The sequence below is a fragment of the Bufo gargarizans genome, chromosome 1, assembly GCF_014858855.1.
Source record: "Bufo gargarizans isolate SCDJY-AF-19 chromosome 1, ASM1485885v1, whole genome shotgun sequence".
Lineage (NCBI taxonomy): Eukaryota > Metazoa > Chordata > Amphibia > Anura > Bufonidae > Bufo > Bufo gargarizans.
In genome coordinates, this window is record NC_058080.1 from 498,334,563 (window position 1) to 498,361,111 (window position 26,549).

A 26,549-nucleotide genomic window follows, 5' to 3' on the forward strand; every position below is an offset into this window, starting at 1 on the left:
TCCTGGAAATACGAGAACATGTAAAATACAATTCACACATTTCTAACACTAGAGATGACATTTCTCCCATGCGCCTTAGATCACAAAAAATGTTTTCCCAAACCTGAACACATACCTCCTCATGATGAGGACAGTGACCTTGAGGAACAGTTCACTTTTATGACTATAGGGGTCATCTTGTTACAGGGACCTATTGAAGTAGTTGATATTAATAAGGTTGTTATTATACCCATAGCCCCTGAGGTTCCTGACGTACCATCTCTGCTATCAGCTATTCCTGCCCATGCAGAGTTTTTCTCTGTTATTGATTTGATGAATGCATTTTTTTCTGTCCCAGTTGACAAGGAGACACGGCTACTTTTTGCTTTCACATTTAAATTTCGCCAGTATACTTGGTGTAGAATGCCTCAGGGTTATGTAGGCTCCCCAATAGTCTACTCCATTGTCCTCCAAATTACACTGCGCCCTTGGACTGCCCCTCATGGTTCTGTCCTTCTACAATATGTGGACGATCTCCTCATATGTAGTTCTACTCGGGAGGCCTGCCAGGCAGACTGTGTTAGTTTGCTACTGTGGTTATGTGACACATTACAATGGTGTATGGAAAGTGTTGAGTATTTGGACTTTGTTCTCAGTAAAGGTGAGAGGAGAATCGGCCATGCCATAATTACCGCCATACTGGGTCTGCCCCGCCCACGAACCTAGAAAGGCATGTTGACCTTTCTTGGTATGATTGGTTACTGCCGCAAATGGATTGCTGATTGTTCCTACTATGATAATATTCTGAGACAAGCCACTAATACTGATATGCCTGACTTCATTAAATGGTCCGATGACATGTTACAAGCTTTTAGTCATTTGAAATGTGCAATGGTTTCAAGTCCTGGTTTGGGCCTACCCGACTATGGCGTGATGTTTCACTTATTTGCCAGGGACAATTGTAAAACCATGGCAGGAGTCCTGGCGCAAGATCATGGAGATAAATTCCACCCTGTTGCTTTTTTCTCAAAAGTGGTTCCCGTACAGGTTCAGGGCATGCCTGCGTGTCTCAGGAGTTTGTCAGCCTGTGCGATGGTCGCTGAGATGGTCACGCCTATCACCCTAGGTCATCCCACTGCTCTACATATCTCACACAATGTTCAGGCCCTGTTGAAGAACATACATACAGAACATATGTCAGCACGAAGACTGAGTGGATATGAAGTTTTGTTGCTATCTAATTCTCAGCTTTATATCCAGTACTCAGCACCCACGTTCGGTCCAATGGCTATCCTGAATGCCCTGCTTGGCTACAAGGGAGAGCAGGATGATTTGCCTCCTCCCCATGCATGTACTGAACTCATACATGAGCATACCTCACCTAGGCCTGACTTACAGTCCACTCCCATGGAAGGGGCACCTGATGTTTTTGTGGATGGCTCCTGTTCCCACCCTAATGACAACACTTATCATGCAGGATACGCTGTGGTTCAGCTCCCTGATGTATACTGGAATCGAGTCCTATACCTTTTCAATCGGCCCAAGCTGCTGAACTGATTGCCCTCACTAGGGCTTGTTGTCTCTTTGAGGGGAATGATGTTAATGTATACACCGATTCCAAGTATGCCTTTGGGGTTGTCCATGATCATGGGGTAATCAGGCAGCAGAGGAGGCTGCTATTAGGACGGCAGCGACAGTTCGAATGCCTTCCCTGGTTCCGGACATTACCCTTACTGACGATCTATTGCTCAGCCTCCAGGATTTGGCGGTCAGTAGCGACAAACTGGCATGGCGGTCGGTAGGTGCAGTACAAGACCCTAATACGGGTCTTCTCTGCAAAGAGGGGAAGCCATGTACCCCAGTTGCAAGCGCCCCGATTTTAATTGAACAGTATCATGGTCTTAGCCATAGGGGAGCACAGGCAACCACTGACCTCATTCAGAGAGATTCTTTATACCAGGTCTTAGATCAAAGGTACAATCTTATGTTTAGCGGAGTATTATATGTCTCAGAAATTAGGATGCAGCCTAACAAGGATACTGGGTACTCACCATTTGAGGTCCTAATGGGAAGACCCTTCCCCACCCCTTGGGGTCAAAGGCCCCTGTGATAGAAAAAGGGGATCTAGAAGTGGTACAAGCAAAGTATGTGAGGAAACTTATAGAAACTTTTGATCAAATTGAACAAGATATTGCTCGTGCCTCTCCTTTCTCTCCACAGGAACCTACACATCCTTTCCAACCAGGAGATGTGGTGATAGTCCAGAGCCTGGCAAAAGGACGAAAACAGACTGAGTTCCTGTTTGGACCACCCACCCGAGTGGTAGTAGTCACCAGAACAGCGATTCTCACAGAAGAGGCTCCAATCTGGATTCACAATAGCAGAGTGAAAAGGGTTCCTGAGGCTTCTTCTCCGGTGACGGACAAAGATAAAGAGGGTGAAGCAGGTGTGAAATCCCTGAACAAAGAGGGGAGCTCAGAAGAAGTTTCCCTGAAAAGTGCCTTGCCACAGGCTGAAGATGATGACCCCACAATATTCTGGGAGATAATATTCTAGGAGATTTGTTTGTCTGCTGATAATTACAGTCATGTGAAAAAATTAGGACACCCTTTGAAAGCATGTGGTTTTTTGTAACATTTTTAATAAAAGGTTATTTCATCTCCGTTTCAACAATACAGAGAGATTAAAGTAATCCGACTAAACAAAGAAAACTGAAGAAAAGTCTTTTCAAGATCTTCTGTAAATGTCATTCTACAAAAATGCCTATTCTAACTGAGGAAAAAGATAGGACACCCTTGCCCCTAATAGCGAGTGTTACCTCCTTTGGCTGAAATAACTGCAGTGAGACGGTTCTTGTAGCCATCTACCAGTCTTCGACATCGGTCTGAGGAAATTTTACCCCACTCCTCAATGCAGAACTTTTTCAGCTGTGAGATGTTTGAGGGGTTTCTTGCACGTACAGCCCTTTTCAAGTCACCCCACAGCATCTCAATGGGATTCAAATCTGGACTTTGACTTGGCCATTCCAGGACTCTCCATTTCTTCTTTTTCAGCCAATCTTTGGTTGATTTACTAGTATGTTTTGGGTCATTGTCATGTTGCATGGTCCAGTTCCGCTTCAGCTTTAATTTTCTAACTGATGGTCTCACATGTTCTTCAAGCACCTTCTGATACACAGTAGAATTCATCGTGGATTCTATGATGGTGAGCTGACCAGGTCCTGCTGCAGCAAAGCAGCCCCAAACCATGACACTTCCACCTCCATGCTTCACAGTTGGTATGAGGTTCTTTTCTTGGAATGCTGTGTTTGGTTTACGCCAAACATGTCCTCTGCTGTTGTGTCCAAATAATTCAATTTTGGACTCATCTGTCCAAAGAACATTATTCCAGAAGTCCTGGTCTTTGTCAACTTTATCTCTGGCAAATGTCAGTCTGGCCTCGATGTTTCTCTTGGAAAGCAAAGGTTTCCTCCTTGCACACCTCCCATGCAAGTTAAACTTGTACAGTCTCTTTCTGATTGTAGAGGCATGTACTTCTACATCAACAGTAGCCAGAGCCTGCTGTAGTTCTCGAGATGACACTTTAGGGTTTTTGGAGACCTCTTTTAGCATCTTGCGGTCTGCTCTTGGGGTAAACTTGCTGGGGCGACCAGTCCTGGGCATGTTGGCAGTTGTTTTGAAAGCCCTCCACTTGTAGACTATCTTCCGGACAGTGGAATGGCTGATTTCAAAATCTTTTGAGATCTTTTTAAATCCCTTCCCAGACTCATAGGCTGCTACAATCTTTTTTCTGAAGTCCTCTGACAGCTCTTTTGCTCTCACCATGGTGCTCACTCTCACTTCAACAGTCAGGAGCACACCAAACTAAATGTCTGAGGTTTAAATAGGGCAAGCCTCATTCAACATGCAGAGTAACGATCTACTAATTATGTGCACCTGGTGTGATATACCTGTGTGAGATCTGAGCCAATTTAAGAGGGAATACATGTGAGGGTGTCCTAACTTTTTCCTCAGTTAGAATAGGCATTTTTGTAGAATGACATTTACAGAAGATCTTGAAAAGACTTTTCTTCAGTTTTCTTTGTTTAGTTGGATTACTTTAATCTCTCTGTATTGTTGAAACGGAGATGAAATAACCTTTTATTAAAAATGTTACAAAAAACCACATGCTTTCAAAGGGTGTCCTAATTTTTTCACATGACTGTATTAGTCTGGCTTATTACTACATGTATTTATCACCCAGAGGAGATGAGTTTCTTCTGCGGTGCACCAAATAATCGGCCAGTATATAAAAGAGCTCAGGAGCAGGATCCCTTGGCTCCCGTCCCCTTTTATTCTGAACAGAATAGTATAGTCAGGATGGCAAATGCCCTAAATGTTAGTTCATTGTGCCTTAAAGACTTACAGAGCCCACGGGATCTTATACAAACATGTGTTATTGTTGTGCCTACACCCGATGATCCCTCTTTGAAGTCTGGTCGATGGCGAACAATACACAATCTTTTATTCCCTTGTATGACTTCTGTAGGGAATGTCAGAAAATAGGAAATAGCAGGGATAATATTAGAATAACTACTATTAACGCTGACTGCAGTAGAAACTTGTTTACCTTTTTTTCAGGATATAACTTTATATTGTGATAATAGAGACATAAAAAGTGGACTATATAGGAATAGTGTATATGATTATATTGACGACACCTGTAAAAAGAATAGTAGAATTGCTAGCTCCCTGAATAATTCCATGAGTTGTAATAAGACCATTGTGACTCCTAGTTTTATCTATAATATAATGCTCCCTAAGGGATGGTTTTTTTCTTGTGGTAACAGCACCTACAATTACATTCCTGCTAATGTTATTGGAGGTCCCTGTGCGTTATCCAGGCTGACTTTGGCTCTTCCCAGTCAAACCCCTATCAGGAGAGCTTACAGATCAGTTACCAAGACTTTATCAGCAGATTGTGACTCTACTTTACCCCTTCTCAGCCCAACAGAATATATAAGTTTGGGCGCCTCTATACTAGGGGTGCCTGGACTGGCTATATATAATACTCGTACTATAAATTCTATCGCCTTATCAGATATGCTTTTAGATATACAAGGTATAAGAGGAGCAGTGCTAGAAACTAGATTTGCTGTAGATTATCTGTTACTGAAGCATAATATAGGATGTCAGGATGTTAAAGGAATGTGTTGCTTTAATTTATCTGATCATTCCAGATCAATCCAGTTCCATATTCAAGGGTTACATGAAATTGCTAATAATATCAGGAAAGATGTTGAGTCATCATCTTGGTGGGACTGGTTATTGAGCTGGCTGCCGGATTTGAGCTGCTTTAGAACATTATTGATCAGTATTATAATTATTATTGCTTCCTTGATTGTTATATGATGTTGCATTCAATGTATCCCTTACCTCATACAGATGTTTTGTGAAATGTGTCCAAAACTCACAGATCCTGGACAAGCATATGCTACTTACCTCTCTATGAGAGAGAAAAGATAAGTCATATTTATGACTAAAGAGGGGATTGAAGGGTTAAACAGAATTAGCTGTGTGATCTGTATGAAGGACAAGAGGTTGGGTGACATCATATTGAAGGGTGACTATGTATACATTTACCTTCTGTCTTTATAAGGAGAAGTTTCTCGTCAGCATTTATTATAATGAGAGATGCCTCTCTCTCTCTATAAGGAACTGCTATTATTATAATGAAAGCTCAGCTATTCTTGTATGTATGTTTGAAAGTATATAAGGCCCTGTACGACGAACAATAAATAGAACTGTTTCTGACATCATACGGCATCTGTCATTGACACGTTCTCCAGACGTCTGTCTTCGGGGACACAGAAAGGAATCACGGTGCAAAGAGAGAAGGATAATATTCTTTCACTCTATATTACACTTTTTGTGCGGCAAGGTACCAAGAAATAGCTTTTTTGGCAGCGTTTTTTTTTTGTTATTTACAAAATTCATCTGAAAGGTTAGATCATGTGGTAATTTTATAGAGCAGGTTATCACGGACTCGGCGATACCTAATATGTATACAATTGTTTTTTATTTATGTAAGTTTTACACAATGATTTCATTTTTAAAACCCAAAAAGTTTTAGTGTCTCCATAGCCTAAGAGCCATAGTTTTTTCAGTTCTTGGGCGATTATCTTAAGTAGGGTCTCATTTTTTGCGGGATGAGATGGCTGTTTTATTGGCACTATTTTGGGGTGCATATGACTTTTTGATCGCTTGCTCATGCACTTTTTGTGACGTAAGATGACAAAAAATTGCTTTTTTTAAACCGTTTTTATTTTTATTTTTTTACGGTGGTCACCTGAGGGGTTAACTCATGTGATATTTTTATAGAGCCGGTCGATACGGACGCGACGATACCTAATATGTATACTTTTTTTATTTATGTCAGGGACCGTGGCGATCAGAAACAGCAGAAATCGCAACAAACCGCAGGTCTGAATTGACCTGCGGTTTGCTGCGATGGCCGATACGGGGGGGTCATATGACCCCCCCAAGCTTTGTGACAGGATGCCGGCTGAATGATTTCAGCCGGCATCCTGTGCAGATTAACCCCTGGGCCACCACAATCTCACTTTAAACTCATGATGTACCGGTACGTCATGGGTCCTTAAGGACTCGGGATCCATGCCGTACCGGTACGTCATGGGTCCCTAAGGGGTTAAAGTTGTGGGCATGTTCTGTAAATTAAATGATTCAAATCTTCAAACAATCCATGTTAATTCATGTTGCTGGGGCATATGTAAACTAAAATATCATGAAAGAAGAAAAGAAGAAGAAGCTAAATAGATATACAGACTAGATTCCCTTAGCCCCGAGAGACAATGAGAGGTTTTCTTTTGTGGTATTCCTCTAACTAGGATATGGTATAAGCAGTCCCAACTGCGATTTTCTCTCTAAACATTTTTGCCTGTAGTTGGGGTCTTGCCAATATTGTGACCCTAAGTTTTGTGAATAATTTTTGGGGTTAAATAGTGCTGAACTAGCTAATAACCTCTTCTATACAAGCATCAGCAATAAGCTGCTCTCTCTACCAATATGCAGTCATTAGTGATAGTGAATTATATATTACTACTCACCCAATAGCAGCTGGGCTAATGTGTTATGTACAAAAAAATTTAATACTCATGTGAAAAAATAATGACACTGGGATGCTCTATTAGTTATTCAGATAGATATGACAGTGTAGACAATCAAACGTCTAATTCTACATTAAAATGGTTTATTATAAGTCCATATAGACACAAGTGCATACAGATAAAAGCATAGCAGCATAGGCCGATCTCAATCCTGAATGAGAGGTTCCACAGGCTAAATGAGTATATATAGTGGAAGATTATAAGGTTCCTCTCATTGGGCAGCTGTTCTGCCCATTGGCGTGTGCATGTTAACAGAGTGAAGTTGGCCAGAGATTGGTCACAATGGAGGGGCTTGCCTCTGACGATGGCAGTGAGAAACACGTCCAATGGAGTTTTGGGACTGGGGGGACAAGCTCTGTGTCGTTTTTAACCATTGGCAGTAAAGTAGTGCTGGCAGAATTTATGACCAGCAGTATGTAACATTCTATACATTAGTGCTCAACCATAAATTATAGCTACATAAGCAACAGACAGAAGCTACTGCCACTCAAGTACACAGTTGACTCACATTTTTATGACCACCAGATAATATCCAAAGTAACCACAATGTACAGCACGGATAGCAGCTAGATGGGCTGGGGGTGACTTAATAAGGTTCTTGTAGGTTGTCACAGGTACCTGGAGCCATGCTGACTGCAGTGCATCCCGCAGCTGCTGGTGGGTGTGTGGGGAAAGGATCCATTCGGCGAACACAACAATGGAAGTGGTCCTACAGATGCTCAATTGGGTTCAAATCTGGGGAATTAAGGCACCAGGGTAATACTTGGAAGTCTTAGTCATGTTCACCCAACCAATGTCAGACATTTAGCATTGCCTTGCTGGAAGATCCCATACAATACATAATCTGTAAGGTTGGATTCATACCCAGATCAGTTTAACCACTTCAACCCCGCTAGCTAAAACCCCCTTAATGACCAGGCCACTTTTTACACTTCTGCACTACACTACTTTCACCGTTTATTGCTCGGTCATGCAACTTACCACCCAAATGAATTTTACCTCCTTTTCTTCTCACTAATAGAGCTTTCATTTGGTGGTATTTCATTGCTGCTGACATTTTTACTTTTTTTGTTATTAATCGAAATTTTACGATTTTTTTTCCAAAAAATGACATTTTTCACTTTCAGCTGTAAAATTTTGCAAAAAAAACAACATCCATATATAAATTTTTCGCTAAATTTATTGTTCTACATGTCTTTGATTAAAAAAAAATGTTTGGGCAAAAAAAAAAAAAATGGTTTGGGTAAAAGTTATAGCGTTTACAAACTATGGTACAAAAATGTGAATTTCCGCTTTTTGAAACAGCTCTGACTTTCTGAGCACCTGTCATGTTTCCTGAGGTTCTACAATGCCCAAACAGTAGAAAAACCCCACAAATGACCCCATTTCGGAAAGTAGACACCCTAAGGTATTCGCTGATGGGCATAGTGAGTTCATAGAACTTTTTATTTTTTGTCACAAGTTAGCGGAAAATGATGATTTTTATTTTTATTTTATTTTTTCTTACAAAGTCTCATATTCCACTAACTTGCGACAAAAAATAAAAAATTCTAGGAACTCGCCATGCCCCTCACGGAATACCTTGGGGTGTCTTCTTTCCAAAATGGGGTCACTTGTGGGGTAGTTATACTGCCCTGGCAATTTAGGGGCCCAAATGTGTGAGAAGTACTTTGCAATCAAAATGTGTAAAAAATGGCCTGCGAAATCCGAAAAGGTGCACTTTGGAATATGTGCCCCTTTGCCCACCTTGGCTGCAGAAAAGTGTCACACATCTGGTATCGCCGTACTCAGGAGAAGTTGGGGAATGTGTTTTGGGGTGTCATTTTACATATACCCATGCTGGGTGAGAGAAATATCTTGGCAAAAGACAACTTTTCCAATTTTTTTATACAAAGTTGGCATTTGACCAAGATATTTTTCTCACCCAGCATGGGTATATGTAAAATGACACCCCAAAACACATTGCCCAACTTCTCCTGAGTACGGCGATACCAGATGTGTGATACTTTTTTGCAGCCTAGATGCGCAAAGGTGCCCAAATTCCTTTTAGGAGGGCATTTTTAGACATTTGGATCCCAGACTTCTTCTCACACTTTCGGGCCCCTAAAAAGCCAGGGCAGTATAAATACCCCACATGTGACCCCACTTTGGAAAGAAGACATCCCAAGGTATTCAATGAGGGGCATGGCGAGTTCCTAGAATTATTTTTTTTTGCATAAGTTAGCGGAAATTGATTTTTTTTTTGTTTTTTTTCTCACAAAGTCTCACTTTCCGCTAACTTAGGACAAAAATTTCAATCTTTCATGGACTCAATATGCCCCTCAGCGAATACCTTGGGGTGTCTTCTTTCCGAAATGGGGTCACATGTGGGGTATTTATACTGCCCTGGCTTTTTAGGGGCCCTAAAGCGTGAGAAGAAGTCTGGAATATAAATGTCTTAAAATTTTTACGCATTTCGATTCCGTGAGGGGTATGGTGAGTTCATGTGAGATTTTATTTTTTGACACAAGTTAGTGGAATATGAGACTTTGTAAGAAAAAACAAACAAAAAAAAAATATATATTTCCGCTAACTTGGGCCAATAAAATGTCTGAATGGAGCCTTACAGGGGGGGTGATCAATGACAGGGGGGTGATCACCCATATAGACTCCCTGATCACCCCCCTGTCATTGATCACCCCCCTGTCATTGATCACCCCCTGTCATTGATCACCCCCTGTCATTGATCACCCCCCTGGTAAGGCTCCATTCAGACGTCCGTATGATTTTTACGGATCCATGGATACATGGATCGTATCCGCAAAACACATGCGGACGTCTGAATGGAGCCTGCAGGGGGGTGATCAATGACAGGGGGTGATCAGGGAGTGTATATGGGTGATCACCCCTCTGTCATTGATCACCCCCCTGTCAAGCTCCATTCAGACGTCCGCATGTGTTTTGCGGATCCGATCCATGTATCCATGGATCCGTAAAAATCATACGGACGTCTGAATGGAGCCTTACAGGGGGGTGATCAATGACAGGGGGTGATCAGGGAGTTTATATGGGTGATCACCCCCCTGTCATTGATCACCCCCCTGTAAGGCTCCATTCAGACGTCCGAATGATTTTTACGGATCCATGGATACATGGATCGGATCCGCAAAACACATGCGGACGTCTGAATGGAGCCTTACAGGGGGGTGATCAATGACAGGGGGTGATCAGGGAGTGTATATGGGTGATCACCCCTCTGTCATTGATCACCCCCCTGTAAGGCTCCATTCAGACGTCCGCATGTGTTTTGCGGATCCGATCCATGTATCCATGGATCCGTAAAAATCATACGGACGTCTGAATGGAGCCTTACAGGAGGGTGATCAATGACAGGGGGTGATCAGGGAGTGTATATGGGTGATCACCCGCCTGTCATTGATCACCCCCCTGTAAGGCTCCATTCAGACGTCCGCATGTGCTTTGCGGATCCGATCCATGTATCCGTGGATCCGTAAAAATCATACGGACGTCTGAACGGAGCCTGACAGGGGGGTGATCAATGACAGGGGGGTGATCAGGGAGTTTATATGGGGTGATCATGGGTGATCATGGGTTCATAAGGGGTTAAAAAGTGACGGGGGGGGGAGGGTTTAGTGTAGTGTGGTGTTTGGTGCGTCTTTACTGAGCTACCTGTGTCCTCTGGTGGTCGATCCAAACAAAAAGGACCACCAGAGGACCAGGTAGCAGGTATATTAGACGCTGTTATCAAAACAGCGTCTAATATACCTGTTAGGGGTTAAAAAAATCACATCTCCAGCCTGCCAGCGAGCGATCGCCGCTGGCAGGCTGGAGATCCACTCGCTTACCTTCTGTTCCTGTGAGCGCGCGCGCCTGTGTGCGCGCGTTCACAGGAAATCTCGGCCCTCGCGAGATGACGCGTATATGCGTCACTGTGCGCAGGGCTGCCGCCTCCGGACCGCACATCTGCGTTAGGCGGTCCGGAGGCGGTTAAAGTGCCTTCCACATGAAATGCCATGAAATTACTCCCCAGACCATAATGCTGCTACCACCAGCTTGTGTTCTTCCAGCAATAGTGTGTTTGTTCTCTGATGTTTCTCACCTGACACACCAACGTCCATCTTTTTCAATGAAGCTGAAAATGTGACTTATTAGAGAAGACAACCCTTTGTCAGTGTAGGCCCAATACTGCTGCAAAAGTTGAAGCCTGTTCTGCCGATGCAACTTCGTTAGCAGAGGTGCAGTGACCATCTATCTATTTTAGAGTCCCTTGCACATCATTTTGGCATTGAGCTGTTCAAGTGTAGCATGTCGGTCCACCCTTGTAGTTGACATTCAACTCTTATTTCAATGGCACCTGGTCCTCTGCAGATTCCATTTATTTGCAATGGTGCTATTGTCCACTTATGATACACTTTAACCACAGCAGTACATGAACCGTTCACAAACTGCATAGTTTCATAAATACTTCCAACCTTGGACCAAAAACCAATAATCATCCCTTTTTAAAAACTTTTTTTCTGCCTCTTTCACGCATGACAGTAATGAGGGATATGTGGGCAGACAGCCATTGCACACTTTATATACCAACCAAGAGAGCTCATGACACATGACTTTCTTTATGAGCTACGTGCTGCCGGTGTCAAAAGTAGGAATTGGTCATAATAATGTGACTCGACTGTGTATATACAGCAGTCTGTAGTTAAATCCTTAATATTTGGGGCAGTCAGACAGTAAGCTTCACTTTATAATATTGGTAGCCTTAGTTAAAGAGTAAAAGTCTCAGTCACTCTAGCTCTTTTACAGCCAGTCAGGCAGATATCGCTACAGCACTCTATATAGATTAAGAGGTAAGAATAGACAACGTCAGTATCATGGACATACTGTAGCTAAATATTCAAGCAATGTGACACTTAATAATATCTATTGAACTGAATTACTTTTAAGGTTTACATAGCACTGAGAATATAGACACATAATCATAACACACCAACTTTTTTTGCTTTACACCAGTAGTTTTAATATTTTTTTGTTTGGGGGTATTTCAGACTTTTAATTGAGACTAGTAAAACTAATGCTTTACTTTTACTATTGGTATATGTAATGTGGATAAGTGGGAATAAAACATCCTTCGGGTTTATAGAGATTATAGTTTACACATCTCGTAGTGTTGTAGTACATGCCGCAGAGGAAGCTTGTAGTGACGAGTACAGAAACTTGTGAAAAAGATGCAGAACTTAGTCTGATGTTGGGGGCTGCCCTGTGGTTGCATAGTGAAAGAGAAGTGCTTCACCTCTATTTCTGGATGCTTAAATGTGGGATAGAAAAGTGCAGTACGAGAAAAATTACTTCAGAAAGAGACCTGACTGTTAACTATTACTGCAGCCATGTAGCCTGTAAGAACTATGGAAAATTGCACTTGTGTAAGAACTGCCAGTCCATGCTGATAACTGACTAATGTACCTGAACTTGATTCTTCAGTAAAGAACCATTCTGCTGTTATTTTGGCCTCATTATTTCCCACACGACACACTGCACCAAGTGCACCTACATCCTCAGCAACCAGTGTCTGCCAGGGACACTGACGTGCACCTCACAGTTCTTCACCATCAAGGGCACCACAAAACACCACCAGACAGGCGAACCCTAATACCAGGGTGTGCCCTGAAGGAAATAAAAGTGTACTCTTAACATTACTGCATGGCACAGGAGAGCGTCAGAGTGAGTAACTGCTACAACCACCAGTCTTCATACTATCACTCCAGTTCTCTTCTCTCCCCATCTCCTGGTTTCTCTGTATGTGCTCCAGTGCCCAAAGCAAGGCCCATAACAGGGTGTGGAGTAATTTTAGTCCTGACATTACCTCCATCAAATACCTTTGGCATGAATTGGAATGCCATGCCAGACTTATCCAACATTAGTGCCTGGTACCACAAATACTATTTTGGCTAAATATTGTGTGGAACACCTTCCTTCCATATTAACCATCATGGTTTTGGTATGGGATATCCATATACTAGTGCATCTCAATAAATTTGAATATCATCGAGAAGTGAATGTATTTCAGTTATTTCAATTAAATTCAAAAAGTGAAACTCATATTACTATACAGTGAGGAACAGTATTTGAACACCCTGCGATTTTGCAAGTTCTCCCACTTAGAAATCATGGAGGGGTCTGAAATTCACATTGTAGGTGCATTCCCACTCTGAGAGACAAAAAGTCTATGCCCATAGTGACAAAGGAGGCAAATTAATGTCAGATTTAATCAAGAAACGGAAAGAAAAATACTTTATATCAATAACCACCCAGACAGGAAATAAAGCAACCTGCACTTCAGAAATCGCAACAGCGTTTAGTAACTATTATTCCTCTTTATAATTTAGCTAGTTCAGACACATCCGTTAGCGATTCTGATAGGCAAAAGGGTATATCAACCTTTTTCACAGGACTGAACCTTCCTACCATCTCAAAGGCAGACAGACAGACCTTAGTACAACCAGCTACTATACAGGAGAAGGACACAATGCTCTCCTTCCCCCTGGAAAAAAGCCCAGGACCGGATGGGTTCACCTTATGTTATTACAAAACATTTCAGGATGTCTTACTGCCACGTCTGACCGTTCCATGTAACCACCTTCTATCAGAAGGCACACTCCCACGTCAAGCACTTGAAGCCCATATTACAATACTGCCCAAAGAAGGCAAGGATCCAAATCTTTGCTCCAGCTACTGGCCTATATCCTTCTTAAATATTGACATCAAGATCTGGGCCAAATTTTTAGCTAGACGACTAAACAAAATACTCCCCACTATAGTCAAGCCAGATCAGATGGGTTTTGTAAACCTTATCCGACTCTAGTTCACTCACACAAATTGCTACTTGTACTAGTCAGCACTGACCCCGAAAAGGCCTTTGACAGGGTCACCTGGGACTTTATGCGAACCTGTTTATAGAGGCAATCTTCACACTATATACAATCCCATCCGCCCATGTGAAAGTCAATGGCACATTATCCCCTAGCTTTGTAATCACTAATGGTACAAGACAGGGATGCCCCCCTTGCCCCCTCAGACAAGACACCATCATAAAAGGTTTCACCTGGAACTCAGACACTCACCTTATATCAGCATTTGCAGATGATTTGTTACTACTGATCTCCAGTCCTAACGCAGCTTCAGGGCTCATGCAAATGACTGTATGACCTCCGAGTGGGAGCACAGGAGCGCACAGCATCATAGGTTACTATGATGCTGTGCGCATCGGGCTGCTCGCGGGACCATTTTCCCGCACTCATATGATATTATGAGTGTGGGACAATAGCCCAGCGGGCGGCCCGATGCGCACAGCATCATAGCAACCTATGATGCTGTGCGCACGATGTATGCCGCTCCAGGACATATAGCCCGCTCACGGACCATATGTCTCGGAGGGCATACGGTCATGTGCATGAGCCCTTACCCAGACTATTAAAATTCTTCCAAAAATATGACACCATTTCAAACTTCAAAATAAACTACACCAAGTCTGACCTGTTAAATATCTCTGTCACTTGACCCCAACCAGGCTTTTTAAAATGGGTAGGAGGCAGAATACAGAGTGTCATAGGTGCTCACAGGCGAATGCCGATTTCTGGCATCTAATATGGGATTGCAGTCACATACAATCGTTTTGGAAAGGGGTGGTGGATGTAGTCTCGTCCCTGATCCCAGACTCACTGGTAGTTTGCCCTAAATCTTGCCTTCTGGGTATAGTGGAAGACGAGTCACGCTCACGTTACACTCTCACCCTCATTAGCGAAACCCTATTTATGGCCAGGAAAGCCATTGCAATTAGATGGATGGCGGACAGACCTCCTACGGTTGGACAATGGAAAACCATGGTCAATAACATTATTCCCTTCGAGAGGATTATTTATTCTCGTAGGGGTTGTCCTCAAAAGTTTGAGAAAGTATGGGGACCATGGTGTGCTTCCCATCTGACTGCTACGACGGCCCATCTGCATTCGATGGATTGAGGGGTGTTCCCGTCCAACTGAGCGTTATCAGGTTCTATTGAAGCGATTCGCTTGAATGACGTAAATCACAGTATGAACTGTAATGCTTGGCCTAATGACGTCAGTCAAATTGATGTACTATGGATACTGGATACTGTTTATTACTGTCTGTAATGATGAAAAATGTATAATCTTGCAATATTCTCTCTGCAACACTGTACGACTCTGTTCAATGCAATACTCCTCGAATGTACTGTTACATAACTTGCTTACCATTTTCCAATAAAGCGAGTTTAAAAAAAATATCTCCCTCACGCAATCCCAGGCGACCCTGTTGCGCAACTCCTCTCCTTTTTCTTAGGGCTTAAAACTTGATAACTTACCTAGGAGTACAGATCCCATGTAAACCAGATGACCTTTATGATGATATCTATCGTAGATAGGCCGCAAAAATCTGTTGCAGACTTATATCCTTCCTCTGATTCTTTATTACATGCAGATGCTGCCTATGCACCTACCTGGGTCCTTTTTTACCACCATCAGGAAATACTTCTCCTTATCTTATGGAAGGGTAGCAAGCCTAGATTATCCTACCAGATACTCACGAGAAAAAAGAACAGAGGAGATCTTGGACTTCCTGATGTTTAAACAATACTATACAGCAATCCACCTACAAAGATTGCTTGACCTTGCTACAATTTCCGCTCCTGACTCCTATCAGAGATCGGACCTCATGATCTTGGGATCAGATCATCTGAAAATCTTATGGCTACCAGAGAACAAAGACATACAAACCTTATTTAATATGTTGGTAGGAGGCACAGTGGCGATTTGGCGATCTCTCAGTCAATCTGTTGTATTGTTTGAGGGCACCTCTCCTCTGTTGCCAGCTTCTCTATTACCCCATACAGTACAGCAAGACAATGTCTAAATGAGATCATTCTGGTCAAAATTGTGAGATATCAACATTGCAACATGTATGCCTTCTAACAAGATACCAGACCACGCAATGTAACAATCCCATGTGAAGTCCCTAAATATCAACTTCTTACAATATGAGCATTTTAGGACAATCTGTTCACTATAAAACAGCATGCAGACAGCTCTCCTGGTTTGAACAGTTGGTCCTTCTTCATAACAATACCAAACAAATATTGCCATCGTTATATACCCACCTGTTAACCTCATCTGTCGAACCTCCTTCTTTCTTACAGTGCTGGGAAAAAGAACTAGATATAGCACTTCCAGACACAGATAAGAAATTTATATTGGCACATTCACATGTCAAAATACAAGAAAACCATTATAGACTCCAATATCGATGGTATAAAATGCCTGATTATTTGTTTAAAATGGGTCTCTCAGACACAAACTTATGTTGGAGATGCCACAAACATGTGGGAACTCTGAGCCACATATGGTGGTCTTGCCCAGGGTGTTAGATCCTTATGGACAATAGTTCAGAACTATATGAGAGCTCTAAGCTCTCCAGACTTCATTCTTACAGAAGGTCTGGTACTTCTTGCCCAACCCACTAAACAACACCGACCATCTCACTGTTTGCTAATAACACATTTATTAGCTGCAGCCAGATGTTTAATCCCCCTGTTATGGCTGCAATCACATCCTCCTTCTGAACACCAGTGGCTTCAGAAGGTCCACCAACTGTGTCGCATGGAGGAGCTGGCCAGCTGGCGGGCCAATAAGCATAATTATTTTGTACTCACATAGGAACCATGGCTAAATCACACCTGATCACTAGTACTTGCCTTTATCTCTAATTTATTGTTTGTCACTCATTTAGATGCTTATATAGTTACCTACCTTCCCAAAATCCACGCTCAAATGAGTTTACAGGACTGCTGGCATGGCAAACACTGGTTTATATTCCTATGTTTATCTTGTTGCCTAAAGGAAACATGTTTATCTTGTTGCCTAAAGGAAACAGTGCTCACGCATCACAATAGAGCTCCTTGATACCGATGCTTCAATGCTTAATCCTAATAGCACAAATTTCATTGATGTCAATATATTGAGCACTGTCCTAATGTTTCTGTACTACTCCCAATGTCTATGTAACACTTGCAATTGTTTCAGCTGATTGCAATTTGTTTTATGTTAAACGCATTTGCCATGTGACACTTGAAAAATTTAATAAAAACAGATTTGACTAAACAATATTGTGAAAAGTAGACTCATGATGTCACACTCTAATCAACACAAAACACCTGCAAAGGTTTCCTAAGCCTTTAAATAGTCTCTAATAGTCTGGTTCAGTAGGCTACACAATCATGGAGGAAATTGCTGAATTGACAGTTGTCCAGAAGACAAATCATTGACAGTAGTTATTGACACCGTCCACGGGTAGGGTAAGCCAAAAAGGTCATTGATATAGAAGCTGGCTGCTTATAGAGTGTTGTATCCAAACATATTAATGGAACGTTGAGTGGGAGGAAAAATGTGGTGGAAAAAGGTGCAAAAGCAACAGGAATAACCCTTGAAAGAATTGTCAAGAAAATGCCATTAAAGATTTTGGGGGAGATTCACAAGGAGTGGACTGTGGCTGGAGTCAGTGGTTTAACAGACACAGAACATGGGCTACAACTGTCGCACTCATGACCCAGAGACAACATCAGAAGTGTCTTACCTGGGCTAAGGAGAAAAAGGACTAGATTGTTGCTCAGTGGTCCAAAGTACTGTTTACAGATGAAAGTCAATTTTGCATTTCATTTGGAAGAAGCATACAACTCAAATTCTTGAGGTCCAGTGTGAAGTTTCCAGTCAGAGATGGTTTGGGGAGCCATGTCACCTGCTGGTGTTGGTCCACTGTCAGAGCTGCAGTCTACTAGGAAATTTTAGAGCACTTCATGTTTTCCTCTGCTTGACAAGCTTTATGAAGATGCTGATTTCCTTTTCTAGCAGGACTTGACTCCTGCCCACACTACCAAAAGTACCAGTACCTCAGTACCTGGCTTAATAACCACATTATCACTATACTTGATTGGCAAGCAAACTTGCTTGACCTAAACTTCATAGAGAATCCATGGGGTATTGTCAAGAGGAAAATGAGAGACACCATTTACATTTTCTGAGATATATCTGTAAAGAATAAATCAAGGCAACTGGACGTACTGTAGATTTCTTGAAAACGTTTCACTCGTTCTTCCAACGAGCTTTCTCAATTCTGAGTGATTGTACAAAAATTCTGGGAATAAATATGTAACTGATATATACCATGACCTGGATAAATGAGAACCTTCACAGACATTTTCTGAGATACTTACTTTTGGGCTTTCATTACCAGTAAGCCATAATTACCAACATTACAAGAAATAAACACTTGAAATAGATCATTCTGTGTTTAATGAATCTATACAATATATGAGTTTAACTTTTTAAATTGAATTACTGAAATAAATTAACTTTTTGATGATATTCTAATTTATTGAGATTCACTAGTAGGAGCGATGGTCAGGTGTCCACATGCTTTTGACAAAAGGAGCTAAGAGAGCCCTTAGGCTGTTCCATGACAGGCATAATGTGTTGGTAAATTGCATTATTAAGTCCCTTAGTGGCACTAAAAAAAGTTAATGATGTTGAAAAAAGTTCATAAAAAAAGAGCATTGAAAAACAAGCAAAAATATAATGTCGAATATACAGTATATGGTATCACCACAATTGTAACCACAGGAAAAAGCACAGATTATTTAAAGTTTTTTTCCTAGGAGTTTAATGTTCATGGCCTATCCTCAGACTACTGTAGGTCATCAATATCTGATCACTTGGGGTCCAACTCCCAGCATCTCTGTCGATCAGCTGTTTAAAGAAGCTGTGGTATTTCAGTGAACACTGTAGCCTCTTCCTAGGCCAATGATGTCACATTCATTGGTTACTTAACTAGTGAGCAGCTCAGTCTCATTCAAGTGGGAATGTACAGCGCTGTGCTTAGTATGCTGTGAGGAGCCTCTTCAGCTACTTGGCGGGGTTGTCGGGAGCTGGACCAAGCTTTTGTACTCTGCTATTTCTGGAAGTGCCATAGAATTCCATTCAAATGTTTGAACATGGCCCCCGTTCTCATGATTGCCAGGGGCCCCAACGACTGGACTCCCGCATTCCATAGTTTGACTACTCTAACAAAGGCACTAAAGGGTCTTTTACTTGTATTTGCACACTGATAACGGAGTCTATTCTATGCAATTAGCATGAATTAGCATGAACCACCGCAGTATAGTTAGATCTTTTACTTTGGTGAGCTCATTGCATCACAATATGAAATAATATGGAGGAATATTGTGGAATAATTATGCTTGCTGGGGCTGGAGATTCATATTGTGTGGAGTGTTAGACAAAGATTGCAAAGAATAATGTATAATGTTAGGTAGATCCCATCTCCCTCAACTAAGCTCCTCCAAATTGCCTTCACTTCTCTACACCTTTTACAGTATATTCGTTGTTTATCCTGTGAAAAGCTTGCATGTCAGTTTTCTCTTGCAAGACACTTCCAATGTATGGAATTCCCATTGTATAAGCTGTCAGAGCACTTGGCTTGAGATTGTAGAAGGTGATCATTGGACTCTAGACTTCATTTTTCTCTCTCTGTACACAGCCCGTGCTGCTTCTCTGGCTTCTATTACCACACGTAGAGTTCCAATTATTTCTCTTGGATCAGTTACATTTGAAACTGAAGAAAAATCAAAAGTATTTTACTGTCATGCAACCAGCTTTTTTGCTAATTTTTCTTTCTTCCTAAGTAAATTTCTTCGGAGTATTTTCCAGTGACTACCTTCATCAAAAGACCCATATGTATAGGCAGATATTGGCATTTGTTAACCATAGGTTTTCATTAGAAAACCTTTTTTTTTTGTGTAGGCCAGTTCATGGAATAGGATAGTCTACTAACCTATTTCATAAAGTTTCAATGTCAGTACATAAAACCCAGCATATGCCAAATAGAGACTCTTTTGGTATACGACAGGTCAGTGGGGCTATGTGTATCAGCATATGCACCAAATACACTGCATGTAGTGCAATAATAAAATATGACCTCACCCTATAGTGTAAAGTTATTAATTTTAGTACATGAAGAAATGGAACCCATACAAGGCTTGAGTTAAATCAATGATTCTTTATTGGCCCAAGGTATAGTTCTACGGATGAACAGGTCTACAGGTCTTATGAAGTACAGTTTTATGTAACTAAAATTGCAAATGGACCCAAGCAAAGGCATTCCTTTATAGTTTTCTTTTGTTTAGGTACCGGTAGTATTCTTTGCTTTGGCATGCTGCAACTGCACCAAAACTTTCCCTTGTGAACAAGGGCAGGCTTTTGAAATGTTTTAGGTTCTTTAAAGGGGTTGTTCAGCATTATGGACATTGTAACCTGCCCCAGGAGTGTGTTGCACTGAATGAAGAAAGTCATAATCACTTGCTGCCCGCTAATCTATTCCAGCTCCCTGATTCCATTATGCGATCTTCCGGTCCCTGGCCATAAACATCTGACTGGTGTCTAGTATGCCGCTGCAGCCAATGACTGGCCCCATTGGTGATGTGTCTCCAAGCACGATGTGACCTAGCAGTAATGTGGGGACACACTGAGGCCAGGTGTACAGGACCCCGTCTGGAAATTTACAGCCTACGAACCAGAAGAGCCAGGGTGCTGGACTGGACCAATAGGGAAGAGGTGAGTATGATTTTTTCCTAGGGCTAGTTAAAACACCCATAAGGCCTGTTTCAGACAAGTGTCTTTACTCTGTGAAACACGCTTAGTGTGGGAAAATGAAATCCCATAGTAAACTCTGTTACTTTGACTAGACTGCACTCCATTATAATGATTTATAATGCTGTGCGTATGTGCCTCACCTCAGTGCCATCAGTTCAAATCATTACAGTTGAGGTAGGACAGAGACATACTGCATCAGTCCAGTCAAAGTTCACTAGGGTAATTCACACTCTCCCACTAATGTTTCATTCAGTGAACACACTCTTTTGAAACTGGACTAAGCCAGGACAACCTTGTAATGTTTTTTTTTTCTTTAACTAAGTAGGCCCAAAACCTTTAGAGGGGTCCTGTTATTCTGACATAGCACTCTAAACTCCCTTCTTTCCTTCACACAGCCTTAGAGGAAGTCTGCTGTATATTTACTCACCCTGTAGAGTTTCTTCTGCTGGCTCTACATCTCTTCTTAATAGGTTCCTCAGGTCTAGATAGGCATATCCTAAATCACGACACTCATCTTCTTCTTCATTCATTGGATCGCTTACCACTGTAAACGTTAACCTTGATTGTACCAGTGGCAGAAGAGATTAAATGATTAATTTTTTTTATTTGAAATGAAATATACAGTCTGTTTAATGGACAAACCAATCCTTAGGGCAACCCTCTCTTCAGTTAGAGCCTTGTTCATATTTGACCCATACAATTCGTTTTCTAAACCACCAATCACAAATCATAATGACCAAAGTAGTTCTCTGTAGTGACGAAAGATGTCCATTTTGGACGAAATTAAAATCAACAGCAAGCAAGAGATCTACTTATGTATTTAATCATTTAAAGGGGTTATCCAGTCTCAACATTTGCTGAGCAAGCATGGCCAACTTTTCATGCACTACAATGGGACTGTCAGAAATAGTAGAGCCACAAATGTCAGATAGGTGCCGGTCTCACCTCTGGGAACCACTCCTATTTCTAGAACTGGTTGCCGTGCCCTGGCGGCTCCTAGAAAACTAGAACCTGGCTGCATATCTGCATGTAGCCTAAATCCCTTGATCCCTTCATATGGTATAAGAGAAAACTGGCTACCTGCAGCCACCATTAGAGGAAACTAAGTGCATAGGACTTTATACATTTACCACTGAACGGGTTTTCCAGCACTTTTACACTGATGGTAAAGATTGGTCATCAATATCTCATTGCCAAGAGTCTAACTACTGACTCTCCATGCTAATCCCTGCTGACTGCTCTTATTTTAGCCATTTATTTTGCAATAGATTTACCAAATGTCATATGCCACTTGTTAAATTTGTCACACAATTTTTCAGTCTTAAATCTAATCAGTTTGTACTCCACCAGGGGACTGGAGTAACTTGCATCTCTTTGTACGATTTTTTTTAACAAACAGTCACAGTAATAAATCTGGCCACACCTTAGTAAATGTAAACCATCGAAATCATGCACAAACACTTCAAAAATTTGGAGCCCCTGCAACAAAGCAGGCAAAAACACTCAGCCAACAAACAGGTGGTATAAACTAGATTAGATAGTCTAAAATGCATCCAGCATCAGCCACTATGAAAAATGAGTCTGTCAATGTCAAAGAAAACCCATACCTGACTCTTTCTCCTGCAGAGTCTGATCCCTGTAGAAGCATATTGAGGAAACGTCTACGTTCGACATGGTTTTCACCAGCAAGATGGATCACTGTGTCAAGAGAAGACATTTATTTTAAGCAATGATATCAATAATGATCATCCACTAGTGTTCAAATATTAGGGTTTTGTCATGTACAGGAGTGGCCTTGCTGTTCTAACCTTTGCTGAAATGGTAAAATATCTCTTCACCATTGATAGGCTTGCGAAGTGATAAAGGGGTTTCTGTTTCTTCAGGAGGAACACCAGGAAAATGAAATTCCACAAACACTCTTTCCACTGATTTATCAGTTGCCACATGTGAGCAAGGGTCTAAAGTTAGAGAGGCCACCTCCACCCGCATCCTGGATGAAGACTGAGCAAAGTGTACAAAGGCAAAATGATACACTATACAACAATTTTATACATTTCCAGGTAATAAAATTAGAGCTTTTTAGGGTTTGACTTCCAGGTTAATCATGGACAATCAGCAGAGCTGAGAACATCTGATTAATCTGTGAGCTGCCAATATGGAGATGGAATCTACAAAATGATATAGAGAGTCAAATAATTCATTGGTCTTCAGATTCAGAACCTTTCAGCTGCAAAATCTGCACAAATAATAATATCATAATAAAAGAAGGTATTATTTATTCACTTACCAATTTATATGTCAGTAATGGTTCTGGGGCTATGACAATATCATCATCATCATCACTATCTGTAATGAGTGATTCATCAAGGCTATTTGATGTATTGCCTGGAAAAAGACAATTCGCATGGTAAACCAAAAGACCAGTGTATTAATAGGTATTGTTAACCATAAAAATGCCATTACCTTTTGGTAGGACTTGTCTGACTGGTTTAAAGGAGTTCACATATATTGTTTGCTGATCTGATTCATTTATCTCTTCTTCATGTCCATCCTGTTTTACTTCCGGTCCTATCAAAATATCCTGAAAATTGGATTATTATTATGAAAATTTAAAATTCTATTAGCTGTAATGTAAAACACATGAATAGATCTTTGTATAATGGTACATAATTCTCTATATTTAATTAGTTCATGCACATAGCCATATGACAGCTCATATGCTAAGTGCCAAGGACAATATCATATCAAATCCTGGGATTAAGAAAGGTCTGTTCTAAAGAATGTAAAGAACTTCCTTATCTCCCAGGACAAGATCTATAACCTCTTCATGAATCTTTAATAGTTAAACATTGAAGGGTCATTGTCTACCCATTCATGATTCCACAAAACTCGGGTGGCTTAAAGTGTCCCAGAGAACTTCCGGTTCCGGCGCTGGTATGTGAGGACGCGGCAAGCTCGGCTCCTCACCGCCGGTCAGTATGGTCCTCCTCACTGATGCAAAAACAGACCCGCTCCGCTAACTCCTCTTGTGTTTACAAGAGTTAAGGACCATACCGGGAGGCGTATGGAGCGGTATTTGCTCTGGAGCAGGCACAGATCCAAATCCTCCAGCCACACAGCTTCTGAAAAAGACAGCGCGCTCTCCAAAATGGCACTGACCCCGACATCAGCGGCGCTCCAAGGAGACCAGAGGATGCTGGAAAACTCACCGGTAAATACCCAGTCAGATATGTTTGACTCAGTGGCGAACGGTGTAGATATAAAACAACTGGCTATTGAGGTAGCCAAGCAGCTTGCCCCTGATTTCATTGCCTCACTGTCCTCCACAATTCAAGCAGTGCTGAACAAGCTGCAGGAGGAGGTGGCGCTACACGATCATAGATTTGTGGAAATCGAACAGAGGGTGGCGTGTGTAGAGGAAGACTCTGCAGATGCAGCAGCTAAGCACAAGGACTTATTTCAGTTAGCCAACCGTTTGCAGGAGAAAGTAGAAGACCTGGAAAATAGGTCCAGGAGGAGCAATTTAAGACTGGTTGGGATGCCAGAAACAGTGCCACTGCAAGATCTGCGACGCCTATTTGAAAGTGATCTACCACAGGCCCTGGGTGGGAAGCGGAGAGTTGAGAAGGCGCATCGAGTGGGGCCCCAGAGAGAGCCCATGGCGCCATCCTCTGTGACAACAAATCAAAGACCCTGCCAAGTCATTTGCAAATATCTGGATTACTCAGATAAGGAGGACATTCTGAGGGCTTATAGGCTACGACGTGAGCCGTTGTTCATACGCGGTAACAAAGCACTTGTATTTGCTGACTACTCGGCAGAAACCACGCGGAAACGCAGAGCCTTCAGTATGGTATTCTCTGGACTGCACAGAAAAGGGATCAAATTTCAACTGATGTACCCAGCAACTCTTAAAATAAAACAAAGTGAACGGCACGACATGTCTATTCACTGACCCCAAGGAAGCTGAGAGTTACCTACATTGCCACAATGAAGGAATAACATCGCAATGTGGAGCAAGACAAAAGACCCCGGAAGGTTCGGCTGTTCTTCACCACCATTGGAATCGCGTGTCACCAGATTCTGCCTCGTCTACCCGGGGCTCTCCGAGAGAACAGAGGTCTGTGGCTAGACAGCAACACATGACCCCATGAGTTGAGTGGATGCTTTTATGTATCATCTGAAATGGGTCTTGGAGGACTCCTGAATCTATAATTCAACTTGTGGTGAGACGCCGCCGTGTGTACCAGAAAAAAGGAAAAGTCACATTACAAAAAGTTAGGATAATGTGTATATTAAGGTTGATTTTCTTAATATTTTTCAAGTTAACACAGTTTTTTTTATTTTTTTGCTGGGAAATTCACCATACATCTTAGAGGTAGGCTCATTGAGAATTTGCTGAGATTAAGGAGATGCTGCGCTGGGAGGCATCTCCTTAGTAGACAACGTTTTTTTCTTCTCTCCATCTATTGCTGCAGATCAGCAAGGGCTATGGGTCATCCTGCAGTGGTGCTTTATGAAAGTCATTTCTTGGAATGTGAAGGGGCTACGCTCGCCCAATAAGCGTATGAAAATCCGAAGGCATCTCAAACGGCTAAAAGCAGATGTGGCACTACTGCAGGAGACCCATCTTACAAAGGAAGATTTCCACAGAATGGAGAAGCTCTGGGTGGGGGCTGTTTATGGCTCAGAAGCAATAGGAAAGAAGGCAGGAGTTTTAATTCTGATAGGATGTCATCTCCCTCGTGTGATTCATGCTACAACCTCCAATACTGAGGGTAGAATGTTGCATATCCATTTATCAGGTCCCTTTGGAGATTACAGCATTTGTAATATTTATGCTCCTAATAAGGATTAAAAGGGCTTTTTAGATGGGGTTGGATGTAAGATATCAAGTGATCCTCATCCTTTCAAGATTGCAGAGGGCGACTTTAACCTAGTGATGAATGCTCATGAGGATAGAAGAAATGATAGCATCAAGAAACAAGTATGGACCCTACCATGTATGGATCTGATGGACCAATATCTTAGGGGACAGGATTATGTCTGGAGGTTTCCAAACTTTCTCCTGTTAGATAAGATTTTTCGGAAACTATTACAAGGCTGGTGGATGGAATATTTCAATGACTACTTGGAACATGTTAATTCGCCAACGCTATTTTGGGAAGCTGGACAGGGCAGTCCTAAGAGGCCGTTTGATAGCTTACGTGTCGTCTATAAAAAAAAATAGCACAAGATCGTTTCCAGTCAGCTAGTGAGTCCTTGAGACAGGCGTATGGAAAATATACACTAGATAGAACCCCTGAAAATAAAGAGAAGTGGGTCCCGGCTCAGAAGGATTTTGACGGGTGGGCAGATAAACTTGAAAGGTTTAAAAAAACTAAACTGGACATTGACTTACATAAATTCGGGCCTAAATCGGGAAAATTGTTGGCATCCCTGGCAAAGGGGAAGAGGCGAATGACTGACATTCATAGTCTTCGTGGATGTGATGGCACGAAAGTGCAAAGTCCCAAGTAAATTACTGATCTTTTGGGGGATTACTTTGCTAGATTTTATGAGAGTAGGGAGGGGCAAATGGAGTCAGGAAACGGTTTCTTGGAGACCTTATCTCTGCCGAAAGTTTCGGAGGAACAATTGAATATGCTAAATGCACATATCACAGCGACAGAGATACAGTCTACCATAAAAGC

The 26,549-nt window shown here is 41.8% G+C and overlaps 1 protein-coding gene across 1 annotated transcript in view; it reads right to left on the minus strand.

Annotated features, from left to right (window-relative positions):
- Positions 1-19,703: 19,703 nt before the first annotated feature.
- RPGRIP1 (RPGR interacting protein 1) overlaps positions 19,704-26,549 on the minus strand; it is a 63,172-nt gene continuing 56,326 nt past the window's right edge. The window contains exons 21-26 of the mRNA XM_044280785.1: positions 23,320-23,437; positions 23,144-23,241; positions 22,665-22,857; positions 22,464-22,554; positions 21,284-21,414; positions 19,704-19,819 (exon numbers count right to left, since the gene is read on the minus strand). Coding sequence (XP_044136720.1) covers positions 19,704-19,819; positions 21,284-21,414; positions 22,464-22,554; positions 22,665-22,857; positions 23,144-23,241; positions 23,320-23,437 — 747 coding nt within the window. The remainder of the gene's footprint in view (positions 19,820-21,283; positions 21,415-22,463; positions 22,555-22,664; positions 22,858-23,143; positions 23,242-23,319; positions 23,438-26,549) is intronic.